The sequence below is a fragment of the Rhincodon typus genome, chromosome 3, assembly GCF_021869965.1.
Source record: "Rhincodon typus isolate 14 chromosome 3, sRhiTyp1.1, whole genome shotgun sequence".
NCBI classification, from domain to species: domain Eukaryota; kingdom Metazoa; phylum Chordata; class Chondrichthyes; order Orectolobiformes; family Rhincodontidae; genus Rhincodon; species Rhincodon typus.
The window spans coordinates 46,495,954-46,517,281 of NC_063334.1; the positions used below are offsets into that span (position 1 = coordinate 46,495,954).

Below are 21,328 nucleotides of genomic sequence, written 5' to 3' on the forward strand. Positions count from 1 at the left end.
AGAAGATTTTCTGGGGCAAAGTTTCTTATGTCATCAAGTTTCCCACTTTAATGATATGTACAATTGATTCTAACAATGTGCCAGAATTTTGAAGAAGATTGCTTAAAGTTTTGATTTTCTGCTGCAAACCTGCTTATCTCACCAAGTTATACATTTCATTTAGGGAATAAGAATGTGTTGAGATCACTGAGAGGAACTGAATAACTGGAATAAGCCAAATTAGTACTGATCTGGTAATATGCCCTTGCTTTGCTGCTGAACAAGTCTTTCATAAAACAAGTAACATGAATGATAACATAAAATATTCTTGGAAAGTTAGAACATTATAGAACATAGAACAGTACAGCACAGCACAGTACAGGCCCTTCAGCCCACGATGTTGTGCCGAACTTTTACCCTAAACCTAAGGTCTATCTAACCTCCACCCCTATGTTATACTATCATCCATATGCCTGTCTAATAGCTGCTTAAATACCCCTTAGTGAATTTGCATTCTATCCTATCAGGACATTAGTGCATATTCCTTTAATAACATATAGCATCTGTAATCAGAATATTCAAGATGTGATAATGGCATCATGTGATAGGAATTAGTAGGGAAAAATGCAATTTGTCTTCAAGTTATGTTGTGAGTTTCTTCATCCATAGATAAAGATTAGTCTGAATAAAGGATGGTGATTACACAAAGCTCATTGAATAAATTCATGATAAATGTGCTACACGTAAAAAGTATCAGAGGGTACCATCACAGCCTATTGCGTAAGTTCAAGACATTAATGAAGTAGTAGCTATAAATTTAAGGCTAACAGTAAAACCTGGAGCTGATCATAATGAAACTCCAATTTCAATCATTCAACATGTCATTCACAAGTTTTACTGTTTTTCTTCTTTCTGCGGTGGAATTTGGACACAAACACGTTTGGCTGGCACATTATAAACATGGCAAACAGAATCAACATATCGACAATCATACATGGTAAAGACAAAATAGAGACTGTAGATCAAAGTATTGAAACATGGATTGAGATGAGTGCTAACTAAATTCTGGACTGACTATAGTCAGGGAAAAGGGGAGAATTTGCTGGGGTTAAGTTTAGAAATCTGTGCAAAAAATGAACATTGCCATTATGAACACAACTGAAAATCCCTTATAACAATGACCCCCCCAATAGCATTGAGTATCTACCTGGAGCAAATGGACTGCAGCTTACCACCTCCTTTGCAAGGGCAGCTAGGGATGGGCAAAAAATGTTGGTCCAGCCATGAATGATTGTTAACTTCTTAAATTCAGAGTTGATTCATTGAGATGAATTCACCCTGGTAGTTTGACTACAGAAAAACACTGCCTACCAGATCGTTACACTCTTTCTGAACTTACCTTTTATTGTATAAACAACCTGAAAGAATAAACTTTATCTTTGATGCCTTATGTAAAGTATTCACAGAGATCTCTGCCCTTCCGCCTATGTGTAGAGCATTCAAATGTACAGATGAAGTGGTGATATCAAGTTGTGTAGTAAATGGCTGCTATGTTTGGTTACAATAGGATGACTGCACTCAGAAACAAGTTCACTGGGGCATGAAGCATTTTGTGGAGCACAGAGAACGCAAGGTGCTAATTAAATAAATGTTCCTCTTAATCCATATACATATTAATGAAAATACCAGTGTCTAACATGAAGTTAAATATATTTTCTATTGTCTGAAACTAAAGAACGTGTTGCAACTCTCAAAGTATAATTACACTGCCAAATGTGATAACAAAAAAAGTATTCATTTATATTACACTACAGTATTTACAGATACTCAAATAACCACCAAGGTCAGAGACCAATTGTATAGAATTATATACACTACAGCATACTGTATCAAATTTGACCAACTTCAGACGAAGAAGAGGAACAAAGTATCAGTAACAACTTTGGCAGGGTTAACATAAACAGGTACTTCTCTGAACAAAGTAATATTCATGTCACCCAGAGATCAATTTTCTAGTGCTTACACAGGAAACATAATCTTAGTGTGCAGTAATGGGTCTACAAATGTAACTGAAACATACAACAGAGCCACTTAATAATGGTCAGCCCAGCTCATATACATTGAAATAATGGATCAACCCATCCATAGGAGGGAAGCTGAAGTAGGGAAAAAAAATTATAATGTTCGCACTGCTACAGGGTAGAGCAGTGACAAGTGTTCTGCTCCTTTAATTGGTAGTCTCCTGGTAGAATAGTGGTGTATGATCTCAGGAACACTGTCAAATGGAAGGCTGTTTTCTCCCAAGATGTATTTATCTTTAGTTCTGGTCAGCTTCATATGCATAAAACCTTGGCTACTCCTACAAGCAAGCAGAATTACAAAGTATGATCAAACATGAAAATGCAAATTAATCCACAAAGGTCTGTCCTTCAGTGAACTGACTCCATTCCCTGTCATAGCAAAGTCACTAGAGTTAGAATATTTACAACAGTTTGATTTTTTTAAAGCAGGAATTAGTTTCTTAGGATAATTGCTTTCCTCAAGTTTCCTCACAAAGAATAAAGAACAATACAGCACAAGAACAGGCCCTTCGGCCCTGCAAGCATGCGCCGACAGATTTTGCCCTTCCACATTAAAACTGTCTTCACTTACAGGATTCGCATCCCTCTACTTGCTTCCTATTCAAGTATCCATCCAGGTGCTTCTTGATTGCTGCTATTGTGTCTGTGTCCACCATCTTCTCTGGCAGGGCATTCCAGGCACTCACCATCCTTTGTGTGAAAAACGTGCCTCACACATCTCTTTTAAACTTGCTCTCTTGCACGTTGAACCTGTGTCCCCAAGTAATTGACCCTTTCACACTTCCCGCTCTATCCAGGCCATTCACAATCTTATAAACTACCATCAGGTCGCCCCTCAACCTCCCGCGTTCCAGTGAAACAAACCCAGTCAATCCAATCCTTCTTCATAGCTAAAATCCTCCTTACTAGGCAACATCCTGGTACATCTTTTCTGCACTCACTCCAAAGCATCCACATTCTTCTGGCAGTGTGGTGACCAGAAATGTATGCAATATACCAAGTGTAGCCTAACATTTGTCTGGATTAAACGCGATCTGACTGTATCCTGCTGTATCCTCTGACAAGCCTCCTCACTATTTGCAACTCCACCAATATTTGTATTGTCGTTCCTGTTCAAGGAAAAATCTACATCTTATACATAAACAAACTTTGCTAGAAAAGCTCAGCAGGTCTGGCAGCATCTGTGGAGAGAAATCAGAGTTAACATTTCAGATCGAGTGACCCTTCCTCAGAACTGATGGTAGAGAGTAAAATGTCAGTTTATATGAAGAAGAGAGAGTGGCTGGAGGGGTTAAGGAGTAAACGATAGCTGGTGATAGAGCTCAAAGAGACAGAAGGACAGTTGGACAGATAGAAGTCAATAATGATCTGGTCAGGAGGGTGACTAGCTATTAATGGGGACTGTCAGTGGCTAACATAGGTTGTGTGTAATAGCAGACTATGTGATAACAAGGTCTGGTGTGTGGGGGTTGGGGTAAGTAATAGGAGAACTCAAATCCTAAAGTTGTTGAAAATGATATTGAGTCCATAAGGCTGTTGAGTTCCCAAGCGGAAAATGAGATGCTGTTCTTCCAGCTTGAGCTTCGCTTTGCTGGAGCACTGCAGCAAGCTTGAGGCAGAGATTTTGGCCAGGGAATAGGGTGGTGTGTTGACGTGGCAGGCAACTGGAAGCTCAGCGTCATTTTTGCGGACAGAATGTAGATGTTCTACGAAGCAGTCACCCAGTCTACGCTTCGCTTCCACAATATAAGGGAAACCACATTGTGAGCACTGAATGCAATAGACTAGATTGTATGAAGTGCAGGTAAAGTGCTGCTTCACCTGGAAGGTGTGTTTGGACCATTGAGTACTGTGCAGGGAGGAAGTAAACAGCAGGTGTTGGCACATATCCCTGCAACCAGGTGGTGTGTGGGGCTTTTAGGGGGTGGGGTTTGAGAGAGAAGGAAGAGTGGACCAGGGTGTGCTGGAGGGAACAGTCCCTACAGAAGGCTGACAAGGGAGGGAAGGGGAATATGTATTTGGCGGCAGAAATGGGGGATGATGATCCTCTGGTTGTGAATGCCGATAGAATAGTAGGTAAGGACAAAGTGGATCCTATCGTTGTTGCGGGAGGGAAGAGAGGAGCTGTGGAGCGCAGTGCAGGAGATGGGTTGCACCCAGCTGACGGCCTTGTCAACAAGGGTGCTGCGGAATCCTCAGTTGAGGAAAAAGGTGGATAATTTGGAGAATCCCTTATCAAAGTTGGCATCATTGGAATGGACACAAGATAGATGGAGGAACAGAGAGAATGGAATAGAATCTTCACAGAAAGCAGGGTGTGAGGATGCATAGTCAAGGTAACTGTATGAGTCAGTGGATTTATAGTGGATATTGGTGGCTAGCCTATTTCCAGAAATGGAAAGAGAAATGTTGAGGAAGGAGAGGGAGGAGTCAGAGATGGACCAGATGAAAGTGAGGGCAGGAAGCGAAACTGATAAATTTTTCAAATTCCCAGACGAGAGAGGGAACCAACACCAATGATGTCGTTGATATACTGGAGAAAGAGTTGTGAGTGGGGGCTAGAATAGGACTGGAACAAGCAATGTTCCACACACTCCACAAAGAGACAAGTATAACTGGGGCCTATGTGGGTACAAGTGGCCAGCCCTCTGAACTGAAGATAATGAGAGGAGTTAAAAGAGAAGTCGTTTAGGGTGAGGAGGAGCTCAGCCGGCAGAGGAGGGTGGTGGTGGATGGGGATGGGTCAGGCCTCTGTTCCAGGAAGCGGAGAGCCCCGAGACCATACTGGTGGGGGACAAATGTAAAAAGGGATTGCACGTCCATGGGAAAGAGAAGGCGGCTGGAGTTTTGAGGATGAGTCACTGGACCCAAAATGTTAACTCTGATTTCTAACCACAGATGCTGCCAGACCGACCAAACTTTTCCAGCAATTTCTGTTATTCAAACCTCAGTCCCATTATGAATTGAAATTTGCTGATTTGCATCACAAATATCCAATCAATAAATTTAATGTTCAGAATAAGCTGCTACTGTAATGTTCAAAAAAAAACACAGAGCTTTTCAACTCTGGATTGGGAATTTGTCCACTGGAACTATGCCAGATCCTGATTCCCCTTCTCTGTCTTACAATTTTCAAATACAGAGGAGCTGATTGGTTTGGGAGTGGTTTCAGTGCCAAATCGCTGGTGACAGGTACAACTTGCAATGCAGAGGCAACATCAAGACTTAAAAATGCCTCCTTTGAGGTGCTGTGGCTGAGCAGTGAGAGATTTTATGCACAGCCTTTGGTGAAAATCCTTCCCAGAGAACCGGGAGACTGGAAAGGTAGAGGTAGTCTGCAGTCGCATTGTGACCAGGAGGGTGTGAGTAAATTGCTTCACTGATCTCAAGTTGTTTGGGTAGGTGAGTGGCAAGTGGCACTGTGGGACAGGTCATCAACTCTGTACACAGAGCACGCTTACAGCCCTCAGTGTCTATTCCCATTTGTGAGATGTCAGCGACTCTCTCATGTGTGGGGATTTCTTAAAAATAATTTGATTCATCAAAGCAGACTGGACCATATAAATTCAGAATGGAACAGAACAACAGTGCTTCAACAGAGGCTAGACAGCACTGAAGATGTCACCTAGAAGGCGGATGAAAACCAGTCAGCTCGGTGAACCAACCAACAACTCCAGCCACAATCCAAGCTACAGATCTTCGCTAAAACATTAAACTGGCACCTGTGATGCTGTGAACCTCTGGAAAAGGCCAAGATGGATCATTCACATAGTATGTCAGGATCTAGACAGTTGAAAATGCTTCAGCCGTACCTTTTTCACTCAAATGAAGACAAAATACTGCACTTACTTGAAATCCAAAATAGAGACAGAAAATGCTGTGGAAACTCAGTGGCGAGGGAAACAGAGTTAATGTTTAAAGTCCAACATGACTCTTCAAAGAATGAATGAAGTAAATAACGTCTGAATGACTCTCTGAAGATTTATTTTGGACTCGAAACATTACTCTGTTTGTCTCCTCATCGATGCTGTCAGACCTGATTTAATTCAGAACTTTCTTATCCAGAACTTTCTTATTTTGTTGTCCTTTGCACTTACGTGTGGGCTCCCCCATTAATGAGAATTAGGATAATTGTGGAACTTCTTGTCCAGTTGTTTATCATTCATCACTGAATATGGGAGGATTGCAGAGCTTAGGTGTGATTGGTTATAGGATCACTCTGTCTATCACTTTCTGATTCTATTATTTGTCACACAAGTAGTCTTGTATTGTCATTTCATCAGGACGATATCTCACATATCTGATGCTGCTCCTGGCAGGCCCCTCCTGTACACTTCATTGAGCAAGGGTTGATCTCCTGGCTTTGATGGCAATAGTAGAGTGGGGAATCTGCTGGACCATGAGTTTGCAGATTGTGATATCCCACAGCAGCTTATGAATGGTCAATTTTGATTTGCCAGATCTGTTCAAATTCTATCTCATTCAGCTCAGAGCTGGTGCCACACAACACGATGCAGGGCATCCTCAAGGTGAAGATGGGATTACTTTCTATGTTGCTAAATACAGAAATACTGTCACTGAATGTGTGGCTGAAGAGATGGTGCCAGAGGCAGGGATTTCAATTCTTGGGTTCATTAGAACTAGTTCTAGTTGACGAGTACCTGAACAATATGGATAGGTTGCAGTTCAATAAAATGTGATGGGCTGAATGGCCTACATTTGCTCCTATGTCATATGATCTTATGACTGGCAGTGATATCGTCACAGAGAACTTTACTCATGTTGTTGAGGAATGTTTAAGCTCAGGTTAATAGAAACCTGACAATAGATTCACGAGAGAGAACCAAAGTTGCAAATGGCAGGCAGAAAATTAGTAATTGAGTATGTAGCGCAGAAGGAACACAATTAATCAAATTCAGGTCAGGGATACAAAGGTACATGTTCAGTGAGAGTAATTGTACTAATCAGACATTATACCTTGGCTCCTTAGATTATGAAACAATCATTGCAATCATTTGCATCCATTCTAACTTTATCTAAATTACAGTCAATTGTTTAAGAAGATTCCACTTACTTCAGTGAAAGTGAGTAATCGTTCTTTTTCCGCTGACTGTTTCGTATGAGATAACTGCATTCTTTACACAGCCGGAGAAGATTTTCTGCATCTGTTCTGCTAATGGCCCCATGATACCATCTATGAGAGAAAATATGCAAGGAAATCAAAATACTGAGGGACTGTATAGTGTTTCACAAAAAACACTATCAGGGGATGAGGGCCATTACATTCTTTAGGATCTGTGCTGCATCTCTTCACAAAGTATCCAAATCAGAGACCACTTTAGACAAAGGATTTTTTTTTCAAAAACACTTGGTACAGAACTCCCCACAGGCAGAATTGAAGTTATAGGTGAAGTATGGGAGGTGTGGAGACTTCATTCAAAATCCAGCAGATAGCTTTCCCACTACATACCAGCCACATGCCTTATCTGAAATTTTATAGGAGGTGGAGAAATATCAGACAACCATCTCATCCAAAGGTCTACTAAGGCCCTTCCATCACCAGTTAATGCCACATAAGGACCTCATACCACCTTCACCATCCTTGCCCACAACTGCTGGTAGGAGGTGTTCACTAGATGCAAGTCTAGGCTAGGCTGTGGGTCCCCTAGGCCCATCACAGGTGCCCTTCCTAAACCCCTCACCAAAGGTTACACCCTCCTTTATCCATTCTTTTACTTGCACCAAGATCTCCAACTCTGGACTTAGCCCAACTCCTTGGTTTAATGAAATTACCTGCAATCCCAACTTCAGTCAGTGCCCTGGCTGGCAGTACTGGAACTGTACAGCAGCAAAGCTCATAGAAAGGAGAGTCTATCATTTCTTGAGAAAGTGTCAGAAGTTTTACGCAAGTCTTACTTAACAGCAATGAACAAAGTTCTCACCCATTCATTTCCTGAAGGGTAGCCATTCGGATTTTGGCAGACCGACTGCCCTCTGCTTCCCATCCCAAAGTTTTAGCCAGAGAAGGGGTACTGCAGCATCTCATAAATAAAAGTCCTACTGAATGTGTGATTTTGATTTACATTGAGCAGGCTGCAGGATGGAAGACAGTCGTGCACCCAAAGATCTTCTGTATGGTGAAGTAGCTGTAGTCAGATGGCCTGGGGAGCACCCAAAGCTCTAGTTCTAGGATTCTTATAAGCATGACATGAATACCCTTGACAAAGATTCTCACACTTGGGAGGCACTGGCTGATGACAGTGGGCTGGTGTATATCACCACGAAGGCGAATGGCTTCCATGTCTTGGCAACAGGTGCCAACACTGAAAGCAATGATCCATTGCACCATTTGGTAGCTTCATGCATGGCACTTATGGTTGAATCTGCAAACACATGCCAGATGAGGTCTGCCCATCCAAATGAATTGTTCGCTGCGTGACCATAATCTTTCATGATGGAAAAATGCCGATGGCAATGATTAAACACAATTTTCCTGTTCAGTCATGCTTATAATAGGTTTTATTTGTAAAAATTATACAAAGGTGCAATCTTGCCAATTGGCTGTTCAATTAGGAATCAATCTCCGAAGCTCAACCTGGTGTAAAGGGAGAGGATTTGTGTTTCACTGCTCTGAAACATTTGGCAAATAATGTTGTGGAGGCAGTAGCAAAGTCATAGAAGAATCCATGAAGGAGGCTATCGTGTCTGTACCAGCTTTTGAAAGAGCTACTGAGCTAGCCCCATTCTCCAGCTCTATCTCTGTAGCTCCCTAAATTCATCACTTTCAAAAATCATAGTTTAAAATCAGGAGCTAAGATGATAGGGAACATTAGAATCTTGGCTTGTGATATGAAGTTTAATACAGGAAGGATGTTTCTGCTAATGCTCAAGTATAACTAGCCAGATGTCAATAAAAAAAACTGAGAAGACCAGACAAAACAAAGAGGATGAAATTTTAAAGAAGAACAAATTTGAACCCAAAACAGTATTAAGAATGTTTGAGTCAGAAAGAGAAATGAGGAAAAGTAGAAGGGGAGAAGGTGAAATGATTGGAAGGTGATAAAGACTGAGAATTGGAAAAAGAAAGCTTTGAAGCATGCAAACATGAATTGGAAGTGAAAGGTGAGGAATACTTGGAAAAAATTCCATTTTCAAACTGAAAAACATCTTCTGCCAGCTACATTTAGTGAAAAGGGAACAAAAATGTCATTCTGAAAACTGACAAATCTGAATCATCACAAATAATATGTTCCTACATAGTGTTTTCATTGGGAAAACCCTGCAGGTATGCAGAAAGGCACACAGTTGGCTTTGACCAGCATGATTTTGTTAAGGGGAGATCACGTCTTTACAATTTGATTGAATTCTTTGAAGAGATGAGCAGGTGCGTAAACGAGGGCAATACTTCTAATGCAGTCTACTTGGAAATCAGCAAGGCCCTTGATAACGACATGCAAGGGAAACTGGTAGCAAAGGTAAGAGCCAAGGAAATTTGACAAATTGGATCCACAATTGACTGAGTGGCAGTAAGCAGAGGGTGATAGTTTGAGGTGTGCTTTTCTGACGGGACATCTGAGTGCAGTAGGGTCCAACTGGGGACAGTGTTTGGGATCCTTGCTGTTTGTGGCATATATGAATAACTTAGACTTGAATGCAGGAGGATTGATCAGTGGCTGATAGAAAAATCGGTGGAGTGGAAAATAGTGAGGAGGTTAGCCCTAGAGGATACAGATGGCAATGGAATTCAATCCAGTCAAATGTGAGGTTGTGGGCAGGACAAACAAGGTGAGAGAATACATGATGAACAGTAGGACCCGAGCAAGCACCAAGAATCAGTGTCAACTTAGTGTACACTGGTACCTAAAGGTATCAGGTCAGGTGGATACAGTGGTTAAGAAGGCATAGAGTTTAAGTGCAGGTAGGTTGTGCTGGAACTGTATAAAATGTTGGTTAGGCCCAGCTAGACTACTGTGTGCTGTTCTGAAATCCGCATTATACAAGGGATGTGATAGCACTGGAGAGGTGTAGAGGAGATTTACCAGGACGTTGCCTGGGCTGGAACGTTTCAGTTATGAAGAGAGATTTTACAGACTATGATTGATTTCCTCAGAGCAGAGAAGATTGGGGGGCACATGTATAAAATTATATGGGGCATAGATAGGGTAGACAGAAAATAAACTTATTCACTTGATGGAAGCATCAATGACTGTGGGCATAGAATTAAAGTAAACGGCAAGAAAGTTTAGATGAGACGTGATGAGAAACATTTTCACCCAGAGGGTGGTGGGAATCTAGAACTGCTTATAAGGGTGGTAGATGCAGAAAATTTCATATCATTTAAGAAGTATTTGGATGTGCACTTGTGATTCCAAGGCATAGAAGGATATGGGGCCAGTGCTGGAAAACGGGATTAGAATAGGCAAGTGGTTGTTTTTGACCGACAAGGATATGATGGACCCAAATTTTTTCTAAGCTGCAGATCTCTCTAACTATAACTGAATAAAGACTTGTTCTCAATGCCAAAGAGAGGTGACAAACAGAAATTCATAAAGGAAGGGATTTGGGAAATTTCTGGAATGAAGAGAATGGTGTTTGATAGCTGGTAAAGGTTGAAGTAGTTTGGGAAAGACTTGAGAGCTTCATGGTAATGAATGATTGATTGATTGATTGATTGATTGATTGATTGTTATGTGTACCAGAGTACAGTGAAAATCTTTGTTTATGAGCAGTACAGGCAGATCATAGTAAACAAGGATGTAGAGATCAAAGGTTGTTAAAAAAAATTTGAACAGAGGCATACAGATTACATTGCACAGGGCGACCGCTCGGCGAGATCAATGGTCTGCATTATTTGAGGCTAGAGAGTCTATTAATCAGTCTAAAAATGGCCGGGAAGAAGCTGTTCCTGAACCTGCTGGTACATGTTTTCAAGCTTCTGTATCTTCTGCCTGATGGAAGAGGTTGTGGGAGATTCTAACTGGGGTTTGATGGGTCTTTCATGATGTTGGCAGCCTTTCTTTGGCAGCGAGCTATGTAAATGGAGCCCATGGATGGAAGGTTAGCTTTTATGATGGTCTGGGCTGTGCACACAACCTTCTGCAGTTTTGTATGATCCTGGGCAGAGCAGTTTCCATACCAAGCCATTAAGCACCTGGACAGTATGCTTTCAATGGTGCATATGTAGAAATTGGTAAGGATCCCTATGGACATGCCAAGTTTCCTGAGCCATGTAAGGAAGAAAAGGCGTTGTTGTGCTTTTTTGACCATCACATCTATAGTGGAAGTCCAAGACAGTTTGTCAGTTATCGTCGCTCCAAGGAATTTGACGCTCTCTACTTTCTCAATTTCAATTCTGTTGATGTTGTTGGCGGCATGCTTTCCTCCTTTCTTTCTGAAGTCAATGATCACTTCTTTAGTTTTGTCGATGTAGAGAGAGAGAGAGAGAGAGAGAGGTTGTTCTCATTGCACCACATCACCAAGCCCTCCATCTCCCTTCTGTATTTTGACTTGTTGTTAGTTATCCATCCTACTACGGTGGCATGGTCAGCAAACTTGTAGATGCGGTTTGTTCGAAATTTGGCAGCACAGTTGTGGATGTACAGGGTGTACAGTAGGGGGCTGAGGACGCATCCTTGGTGGGCTCCAGTGCTGTGTGCTAATGTGGAGGAGGTGTAGTTACCTATCTTCACTGATTGCGGTCTGTCGGTCAGAAAACTGAGGCTCTAGTTGCAGAAGGCAGAACCAAGACCAAGGTCCTGGTGTTTTGAGATCAGTTTGTAGGAAATAATGGTGTTGAAGGAGGAGCTGTAGTCAATGAGCAGGAGTCTGATGTAGGTATCCTTGTTGTCCAGATGTTCCAGGGATGAGTGGAGGGCTAGGCATATGGCATCCACTGTGAATCTGTTATGTCAGTAAGCAAATTGTATGGGATCGAGGCAGGCTGGGAGACAGGAGTTGGTGTGGGCTATGACCAGCCTCTCAAAGCACTTCATGATTATTGAGGTCAGAGTCACTGGGTGGTAGTCATTAAGGAACATTGCATGTGCTTTCTTAGGTACCAGGATGATAGTGGTCTCCTTGAAGCAGGTGGGGCCTTCGGATTGTTGTCAGGAGAGGTTGAATTTGTCAGTGAACACCACCTCCAGATGGACCATAAAGGATCTGAGTGCTTGACAGGGACACCATCCGGACCAGTCATTTTCCTTGGGCTAACTCCCAGGAAGACCGATCTGATGTGTGCAGAGGTGACTGTGGGCACAGGTGAATCCAGGGCTATTGGGGCAAGTGTCACCCCACCACTGGCATTCTGCTTGAATGGAGCAGAGAAAGCATTAAGCGCATCAAGGAGACATGTGTCTTTGTCAGCTATCCTGCTCTGCTTCATTTTGTATCCCATAATGTTGTTTAGGCCTTGTCATAGGTGGCGAGAGTCTGTTTGGTAGGTTTGGGCCACCAACTTGGTCTGGAATGACCTCTTGGCATCCCTGATGGCTTTGCGGAGGTCTTATCTGGATTTCCTATTTAGGTGAGGGTCATCCGACTTGAATGCTACACGTCTGATCTTCAGCAGGAAGTGGATTTCCTGGTTCATCCAAGGTTTACAGTTGGGGAACACTCGGATTTAAGAATTCAGAAACAGAATCCCACAAAATCTCTTGGGCTAAGCTGACAACATGAGTACTTTAACACCTGGTCCAAAACTGTGATTTAGCTATTCTGTTTGCATGTGCTTTAAACAACTTTCATCAACACAAAAGATTGTAGGTGTGTGGAACTCTCTTCCACAATTAGCAGTGGACACTAGATCAGCTGTTAAATTTAAATCTGAGATTAATCAGTTTTTGTTAAGCAAATTTATTAAGGGATATTAGAGTCAGTTTGAGCAGCGACAGCAGCAAAAGAGAAAAAGAGAGTGAGCCTGGGAGAGAATGGCCAGCAGTAGCAGCAGGATAAATATCTGACAAGCAGGGCAAAGGTCAGTCCAAGCAGCGACGACAGCAGCAGCAAGAGTGAAGGAGAGCAAACTTTGGGTGCGAACAGTGGCAGCACAATAAATATGTGAGGAGCTGAAACTAGGGGTGGAGCTTTGGAGGTGTTGTCATGACTCAAAAAGTGACAGAGACTTGGCTGCTCAGGGGCCAGGTTTGGAGACTGAGTGAGTACTGTCTAGAGAGAGACGAAGTATTTACTTTTTGTAGGTGTAGTCTGTTAGGAATAGACAGTGGGAGTGAGAGACCTGAATGTGGTGATGAGTGGGTAAGATTGTGTAATCAGTTAATCAGTTTCTGGACTGTTGTCTATAGTTAATAAGGTTAATTTCGTTGGTAAGGTTCAAAATAACAAGAAAACTCAGCCTAATGGAATAGTTCTTCTGCAATATGTGGACAATCAATAACACTTCCAATGTCCATGGTGACTATGTATTGTAGGAAAGCAGGAAAGAGTTACAGGGGGACCTAATAAAATCAGAGTTAAAGTCTTTAATGGCTACTTACAGGGCAGCAATAGAAGTTTTGCATCATAAAAGGGGAACCAATTATATCAGCACTTTGTGACCTTTTAACATAGTGAAACACTTTAGCGCTCAGCAGGAGGTAACCGCAGGTTAGTCGCACGCAGTGTAAACCACTTCACTGAACTACAAAGATCATCTTGAAGTGCTTTACAGGTCAAAGTACTTGTCCCAATAGAGCAAAAACAAACAAACAGAAACCGTAAGGGAGATAGATGCTAACTGTGCAACAGAACTACACACAATAATCTTAGTACTCTGTAAAAAAGACATCTGTTCCTCATATTAAGGAACTGATGACTGTAAGATGGCACCCTTCCTATTCCTCAGCAGTACCCAAACAGCCTCACTGGATGAGGCCTCCGGGGTGTCCACCCTCAGTACGGCTATGATATTGTCCCTTATCAACTCCCCCGTCTCTTTTATAGTCCTGCTGTGTTCACTAATCTCTCTCTGTCTGTTCTTCCTCATAGTCTTACTGGCCTTAAATTCTGACTCCCCCTGAATGGTGGTGAGGGGGTTGGTGTGTGGGCAGGTGTTGCACCTTTTCCTGTTACAGGGGAAAGTGCCGGGTGAGTTGGAGTGGTTGGTGGGGAGTGTGACACAAACGAAGGAGCGGTGAAGGGATTGGTCCTTACGGAAGGCAGAGAGGGTTGGGGAATGGAAGATGTTCCAGGTGGTGGGGTCTAATTGAAGTTAGCAGAAGTGTTTGAGGATGATACGTTGGATGCAGAGGCTGGTTGGGTGAAAAGTGAGGACAAGGGGGACCATATTTTTATTATGTTTGGAGGGGGCGTGGTTAAGAGCTGTGGAGTGGGGAATGGAGGAGGCACAGTGGAGGGCTGTCTGGATGACAGAGAGGGGAAAAGAGTGTTGTTTGAAAAAGGTTTTATCAGTGGGAATATCAGTGGGATCTCCTTGTCAGAGCAGATGCAACAGAGATGGAGGAATTGGGAAAAGGGAATGGAGTTTTTGCAGGATGCAGGTTGGGAGGAGGTGTAGTCCAGGTAGCCATGGGAGTTCGTGGGTTTATAGTAAATGTCGGTCTGTAATCTACCGCCAGAAATTGAAGCAAAGATGTCATGAAAGGGGAGGGAGGTGTCTGAGATAGACCAAGTGAATTTGAGGGCAGGGTGGAAGTTGTTAGTGAAGTCAAAGAACTGCTCCAGTTCAGCGTGGGTGCAGGATGCAGCACCAATGCAGGCATCGATGTAACGGTGGAAGAGTTGGGAACAGTACTGGTGTACGTACTGAAGAGGGATTGTTCAACATAAGCGACAAACAAGCAGGTGTAATGGGGCCCATGCGAGTGCCAATGGCAACACCCTGGATTTGGAGAAATTGAGAAGAATTGAAGGAAAAGTTATTGAGGGTGAGGACCAGCTCGGCGAGGTGAAGGAGGGTACTGGTCAGGAGGACTGGATGGGTCTGTTGAAGAGGAAAAAACTGCAGACCCGTAGGCCGTCCTTGTGGTAACTATCTCCCCAGCTTCCCCTCCAAGATATCCGTCCTCAGCCTCCTCCAGTGTCGCAACAACTCAGAACACAAATTTGAAGAATAACACCTTATCTTCTGCCTGGGCACGCTCCAGCCTGGAGGACTCAATGCTGAGTTCTCCAATTTCAAATAACCTTCCTACCTATCCCCTGACTCCCTTTCCAGCCACACCTCCTCCCTTCCATTCCACCTTCTGACCCTCCTTCCCAGCCACCAAGTGGTTTGAACACTCATCGACCAACCAGGTCGTACCTACGACCAGTGTCCACCTATCACGACCATTCTGCTACCAACCCTCCCTCCTCTCTTTATCTGCAGCTCCCCTTACCCACATATCCAGTCCTGAAGAAGGGTAATACCCGAAACATTGACTTCTCCTTTCCACCAGATGCTGTCTGGCTTGCTGTGTTCTTCTAGCTTCCTGTTTGTCTACCTTGGATTCCAGCATCTGCTGTCTTTTTGTCTTGAACCAAGTTGAAAAGTAGAACCTCCAGGGTTGTAATGTCGGGATTACACACTGTGCTATGTGCCAATGAGGCTAGGAAATGGAAGAGATCACAGTTGTGGCTAAAGAGCTGGTGTCAGAGGGACACCTTTAGGTATGTGCATCCTGTAGGGAGGTTGTTAGTGCCACTTGGGAGTATTTGAATTAGTGTGACAGCAGGACGAGACTTAGGGCAAGCAGTGAGCAAGTAGAAGGGGAGTCAGAATTTAAGGCCAGTAAGACTAAGAGGAAGAACAGACAGAGAGAGATTGGTGAACACGGCAGGACTGTAAAAAAGAAGGGGGAGTTGCTAAGGGACAATATCACAACTATACTGAGAGTGGACACCTTAGAGGTCTCATCCAGTGAGGCCATTTGGGTACTGCTCAGGAATAGGAAGGGTGCAATCAGTTTGATGGGATTGTGCTACTGGCCTCCCAACAGCCAGCGGGTGATAAAGGAATAGATGTGTGTATGGATTATGGAAAAATATAAAAACAGCAGGCTTACAATGGTAGGTGATTTTAACTTCCCTATATTGATTGGGGCTCACTTAGTGCAAGGGTCTAGGATGAGAGTTGGGTTGGGGTGGAGGGGGGTGATCTGTGGAGTGGTGTTGGAGTTTGTTTGGTGTATCCAGGACATTTTTTAAAATAATATGTAACTAGTCAAACAAGGAAAGGGGCCATACTATGCCTGGTACTGGGGCAAGAGCCAGGCCAGGTGATTGAACTTTGAATAGCAGCGTGTTTTGGGAACAGTGACTGTAATTCTGCCAGTTTTAAGTCACTTATGAATAAGGCTAAGGGTATTCCTTGGCTGAAAGTAGTAAACTGGGCGAAGGCTAACGACAACAATATTAGACAGAAACACCAACTTTCCTGCTCCTCTGATGCTGCCTGACCCTGTGTTCCTCCAGCTCCATACATGTTGTCTCCAGCATGTGGGAACCTTCTAAAGGCCAGTTGATTAAAGCTCAGGACCAGCATGTTCCTGTGAAAATGAGGGATAAGGATGGCAAGACAAGGGAGGAAATTTATGCGTGGAATCAGAGGAAGGGGTGAGGTCCTTAGTGAATACTGGGATTCACAAAGGTATTCACAAAGGAGAAGGATATGGTAAGTTTTGGTAGAGGTATGTTAATATTCTAGGGCATGTTAGTGTAGAAAAAGAGGTGGTATTGGGTATTTTGAAAAGCATCACAGTCAACAAGTTCCAGGACTTGATAGGATCTATCCCAGAATGCTCAGTGAGGCAGGGGAGGAATTAGCTGAGGCCTTGCATGAAAATCTTTGTATCCTTCCAATGGGCAAGAAAGAGATAAACGCAGGGTAAAATTATATGTAAATGCACGGAGTATTGTGAACAAAATTGGGAACTGTAGGTAGAAATTACTTGACTGAGATATGACATAGTAGTTTGATAGAAACATGGCTCAAGCCAGAACAGGACTGGATATTTAACATCCTAGGAAAAAAATGGCTTTTAGTAGAAACAGGGTGGGTAAAAGAGAAGGAAGTATAGTAGTCTTGGTCAAAGACAGTATAATTACCTTTGATCAAGATACAGTTCCTAAATCAGAATCTATGCAGTTGGAGGTGAGACCAGGAAGGGAACAGTGACCACTTTAGGCATTTATTATAGACCTCCAAAAAGTCAGGAGGAAGTAGAACACAGCATTTGTAGCCAGATTATGGAAATCCACTGGACAAGTAGGGTTGTGATATTGTTGGTGATTTCAATTTCAACAATAGTGTGCAGGGCACAGAAGGGGAGAAATTCCTACAATGTGTGCAGGAGTACATTTCTAGTCCTACTGAAGGTGCTGTGTTGGATCAGGTCCTAGGAAATGAAGTAGGCCAAGTGGAGGATGTTAGATGGGAGAGCATTTGGGAAATAGCAATCATAACACAATAAGGTTCAATATTAAGTTAGAAAAGGATAAAAATCAGTCAATGATTAAGATCCCAGGCTGGAAAAGGGCAGATCTTAGGGGTCTAAAAGTTGATATGGAGCAAATTGATTTGAAACACATTTTGGTGGATAAAACAGTGGATGTAAAATAGGAAAATGTCAAAAGGGAGATGAATAGGGTGCAGACTAGGTACATACCCATGAGAAATAAATACAGGGTATCCAAAGCTACAGTACCCTGGATGGATAATGATGAGAAGATAAGGAAGGAAAAGGAATCATGTGATGCATAATAATAGCAATAGAAGTCAGGAAGAGTATCTCAAATACAGGAGAGAGTCTAAGGCTAGATTAAGAAAGGCTGATCGGAAGCATGAGGAAAGGATGGTAGACTGCAGTAAAACAAATAGTAAAATGTTCTTCAAGCCTATTAATAATAAAAGACTAGTGAAAGATAGAGTGGGCCCTATAAGTAACATGCAAGGTAAGCTGTTCACTGAAGCAAAGGTACTAAATAAATATTTTGCTTCCGTCTTTACCAAATTAGAAAATGGTGACAATAATCGATTTGAAAATGTAAGGGTTGAGCAACTCGATAGTACAGAGATAAAGAAGAAATGCCAAAAAACCTAGCAGCACTCTGGGTAGAGACATTGCCAGGTCCACATTGGATGCATCCTAGATTGCCGAGAGAGGCAAGGGAGCAAATCACAGAGCTGTTGACAGAACTTTTTTCGGGCCTCTCTGAACACAGGATTAATCCCAGGGAACTGGAAGAATGCAAATGTTGTTTCAGAAAGAGGAAAGTACAACCCAGGAAACTGCAGACCATAATACAGCTAAGGTAAATAAACACTTAGAGAAAAATAAGTTAATACTAGACAGTCAACATGGCTTTGTCAAAGGTATGCCATGTCCGACAAATTGGTTGAGTACTTTGATGAGGTCACACAGGTAGTGGATGAGTGTAGTGCTAAGAATATTGTATATTTGGACTTTCAATAAGCATTGATGCCGTGCTACATGACAGGTTGGTTAGCAAACTAGAAATGTTGAGATTGATGGGTCCATGACAGCATGGATTAGTACTAGCTAAGAGAGGAAAGAGAGGGTGTATATAGACGAGCATTTCTCAGTTGGAGATGACTTGAAAGTAGTGTTCCCCAGGATTGGTGTTAGGACCCCTTGCTTTTTCTCAAAGTAAATGATTTGGAGATGGGCGTTGAGGGAAAAATCTGTAAATTTACAAATGTTACTAAATTCAGAGAATAGTGAATTGTGAGGATGATGCTGAGCAACTTCAGAGAGACAGTGACAAGTTGGTCACATGGGCAGACACCTGGAACATGAATTCAATGCAGAGAAATATGAGGTACCATTTTTGGTAGAAGAAACATGGAAAGACAATATAGGCTGAATGGTACAACTTTGAGGGCAGTATATCAGCAGAGGGACCTCAGGGCTCAGGTGCACAATTCTCTAAATGTGGCCAGGCTAATTTAAACAATTGTTAAGTAGGCTTATAGGATCCTTGGGTTTATAAATGGAGGCATAGGGTATAAAAGCAAGGAAGTGATGCTACACCTCTAAAAATCATTTGTCAGACCATATCGAGAGTATTCTGTTCAGTTCTGGACACCTTATTAAAAGAAGGATGTTAAAGCCCCGAGGAGAGTTCAAAGGAGATTTACGAGATTGATAGTTGGAATGCAGGATTTTTGTTACAAGGAAAGATTTGGAGCAGAGAAGATTAAAAGGTGACCTTACTGAGGGTAGTGAAGGATATTCTGTTTCCACTAGGGATCACAATTACAGGATTGTCAGTAAGACAGCGAGCAGTGAGATGAGGAGAAACATTTTCACTCAAAGAGTTGTTACGATTTGGAATATACTGCTTGGGCGAGTAGTGGAGGTGAATTCCAAAGGATGCTTCAAAAGAGAGCTGGAAAGTGAAGACTTTAGAGGGCTACAGAGATAGGGCTGGAGAGTGGGACTATCTGGGTAGCTATTTTGGCAACTGGTACATACATGATGGGTTGAATGGCCTCCTTCTGTCCTATAAAATTCTATGATTCTACAATTCTTTAGTCACAGGATAGGTCCCAGAGGACTGGAGAGTAGCCAACTTTAAGAACAAAGAAAATTACAGCACAGGAACAGGCCCTTCGGCCCTCCAAGCCTGCACCGATCCAGACCCTCTATCTAAACCTGCAGCCTATTTTCCAAGGATCTGTATCCCTCTGTTCCCTGCCCATTCACGTATCTGTCCAGATACATCTTAAATGACGCTATCGTGCCCACCTCTACCACCTCTGCTGGTAATGCGTTCCAGGCACCCACCACCCTCGGCGTAAAGAACTTTCCACGCATATATGCCTTAAACATTTCCCCTCTCACCTTGAAATCGTGACCCCTAGTAATTGAGTCCCCCACTCTGGGAAAAAGCTTCTTGCTTTTCCACCCTGTCTATACCTCTCATGAGTTTGTAGACCTCAATCAGGTCCCCCCTCAACCTCAGTCTTTCTAATGTAAATAATCCTAATCTACTCAACCTCTCTTCATAGCTAGCACCCTCCATACCAGGCAACAGCCTGGTGAACCTCCTCTGCACCCTCTCCAAAGCATCCATATCCTTTTGGTAATGTGGCAATCAGAACTGTATGCAGTATTCCAACTGTGGTTGAACCAAAGTCCTATACAACTGCAACACGACCTGCAAACTCTTGTACTCAATACCCCGTCCGATGAATGAAAGCATGCCATATGCCTTCTTGACCACTCTATCGACCTGCGTTGCCACCTTCAGGGTACAACGGACCTGAACACCCAGATCTCTCTGTGTATCAATTTTCCCCAGGGCTTTTCCATTTACCGTATAGTTCGCCCTTGAATTGGATCTTCCAAAATGCATCACCTCGCATTTGCCTGGATTGAACTCCATCTGCCATTTCTCCGCCCAACTCTCCAATCTATCTATATTCTGCTGCATTCTCCGACAGTCCCCTTCACTATCTGCTACTCCACCAATCTTCGTGTCATCTGCAAACTTGCTAATCAGACCTTCTTCCAGACCACAAACAACAGTGGTCCCAACACGGATCCGTGTGGAACACCACTGGTCACAGTTCTCCATTTTGAGAAACTCCCTTCCACTATAACTCTCTGTCTCCTGTTGCCCAGCCAGTTCTCTATCCATCTAGCTAGTACACCCTGGACCCCATGCGACTTCATTTTCTCCATCAGCCTACCATGGGGAACCTTATCAAACGCCTTACTGAAGTCCATGTATATGACTTCCACAGCCCCTCCCTCATCTATCAACTTTGTCACTTCCTCAAAGAATTCTATCAAGTTGGTAAGACATGATCTTCCCTGCACAAAACCATGCTGCCTATCACTAATAAGCCCATTTTCTTCCAAAGGTAAATAGATCCTATCCCTCAGTATCTTCTCCAACAGCTTCCCCATCACTTACGTCAGGCTCACCGGTCGATAATTACCTGGATTATCCTTGCTACCCTTATTAAACAAGGGGTCAACATTAGCAATTCTCCAGTCCTCTGGGATCTCACCCGTGCTCAAGGATGCTGCAAAGATATCTGTTAAGGCCCCAGCTATTTCCTTTCTCGCTTCCCTCAGTAACCTGGGATAGATCCCATCCGGACCTGGGGACTTGTCCACCCTAATGCCTTTTAGAATACCCAACACTTCCCCCCTCCTTATGCCGACTTGACCTAGAGTAATCAAACATCTATCCGTAACCTCAACAATCGTCATGTCCCTCTCCTCAGTGAATACTGACGCAACGTACTCATTAAGAATCTCACTCATTTTCTCTGACTCCTCGCATAACTTCCCTTC

The 21,328-nt window shown here is 43.0% G+C and overlaps 1 protein-coding gene across 1 annotated transcript in view; it reads right to left on the reverse strand.

The window, feature by feature from the left end:
* Positions 1 to 471: 471 nt before the first annotated feature.
* The window catches only part of LOC109937683 (SH2 domain-containing adapter protein F-like), a 131,822-nt gene continuing 110,965 nt past the window's right edge, over positions 472 to 21,328 (reverse strand). Inside the window, exons 4-5 of the mRNA XM_048595003.1 lie at positions 7,135 to 7,254; positions 472 to 2,338 (exon numbers count right to left, since the gene is read on the reverse strand). Coding sequence (XP_048450960.1) covers positions 2,155 to 2,338; positions 7,135 to 7,254 — 304 coding nt within the window. The 3' untranslated portion in view covers positions 472 to 2,154. The remainder of the gene's footprint in view (positions 2,339 to 7,134; positions 7,255 to 21,328) is intronic.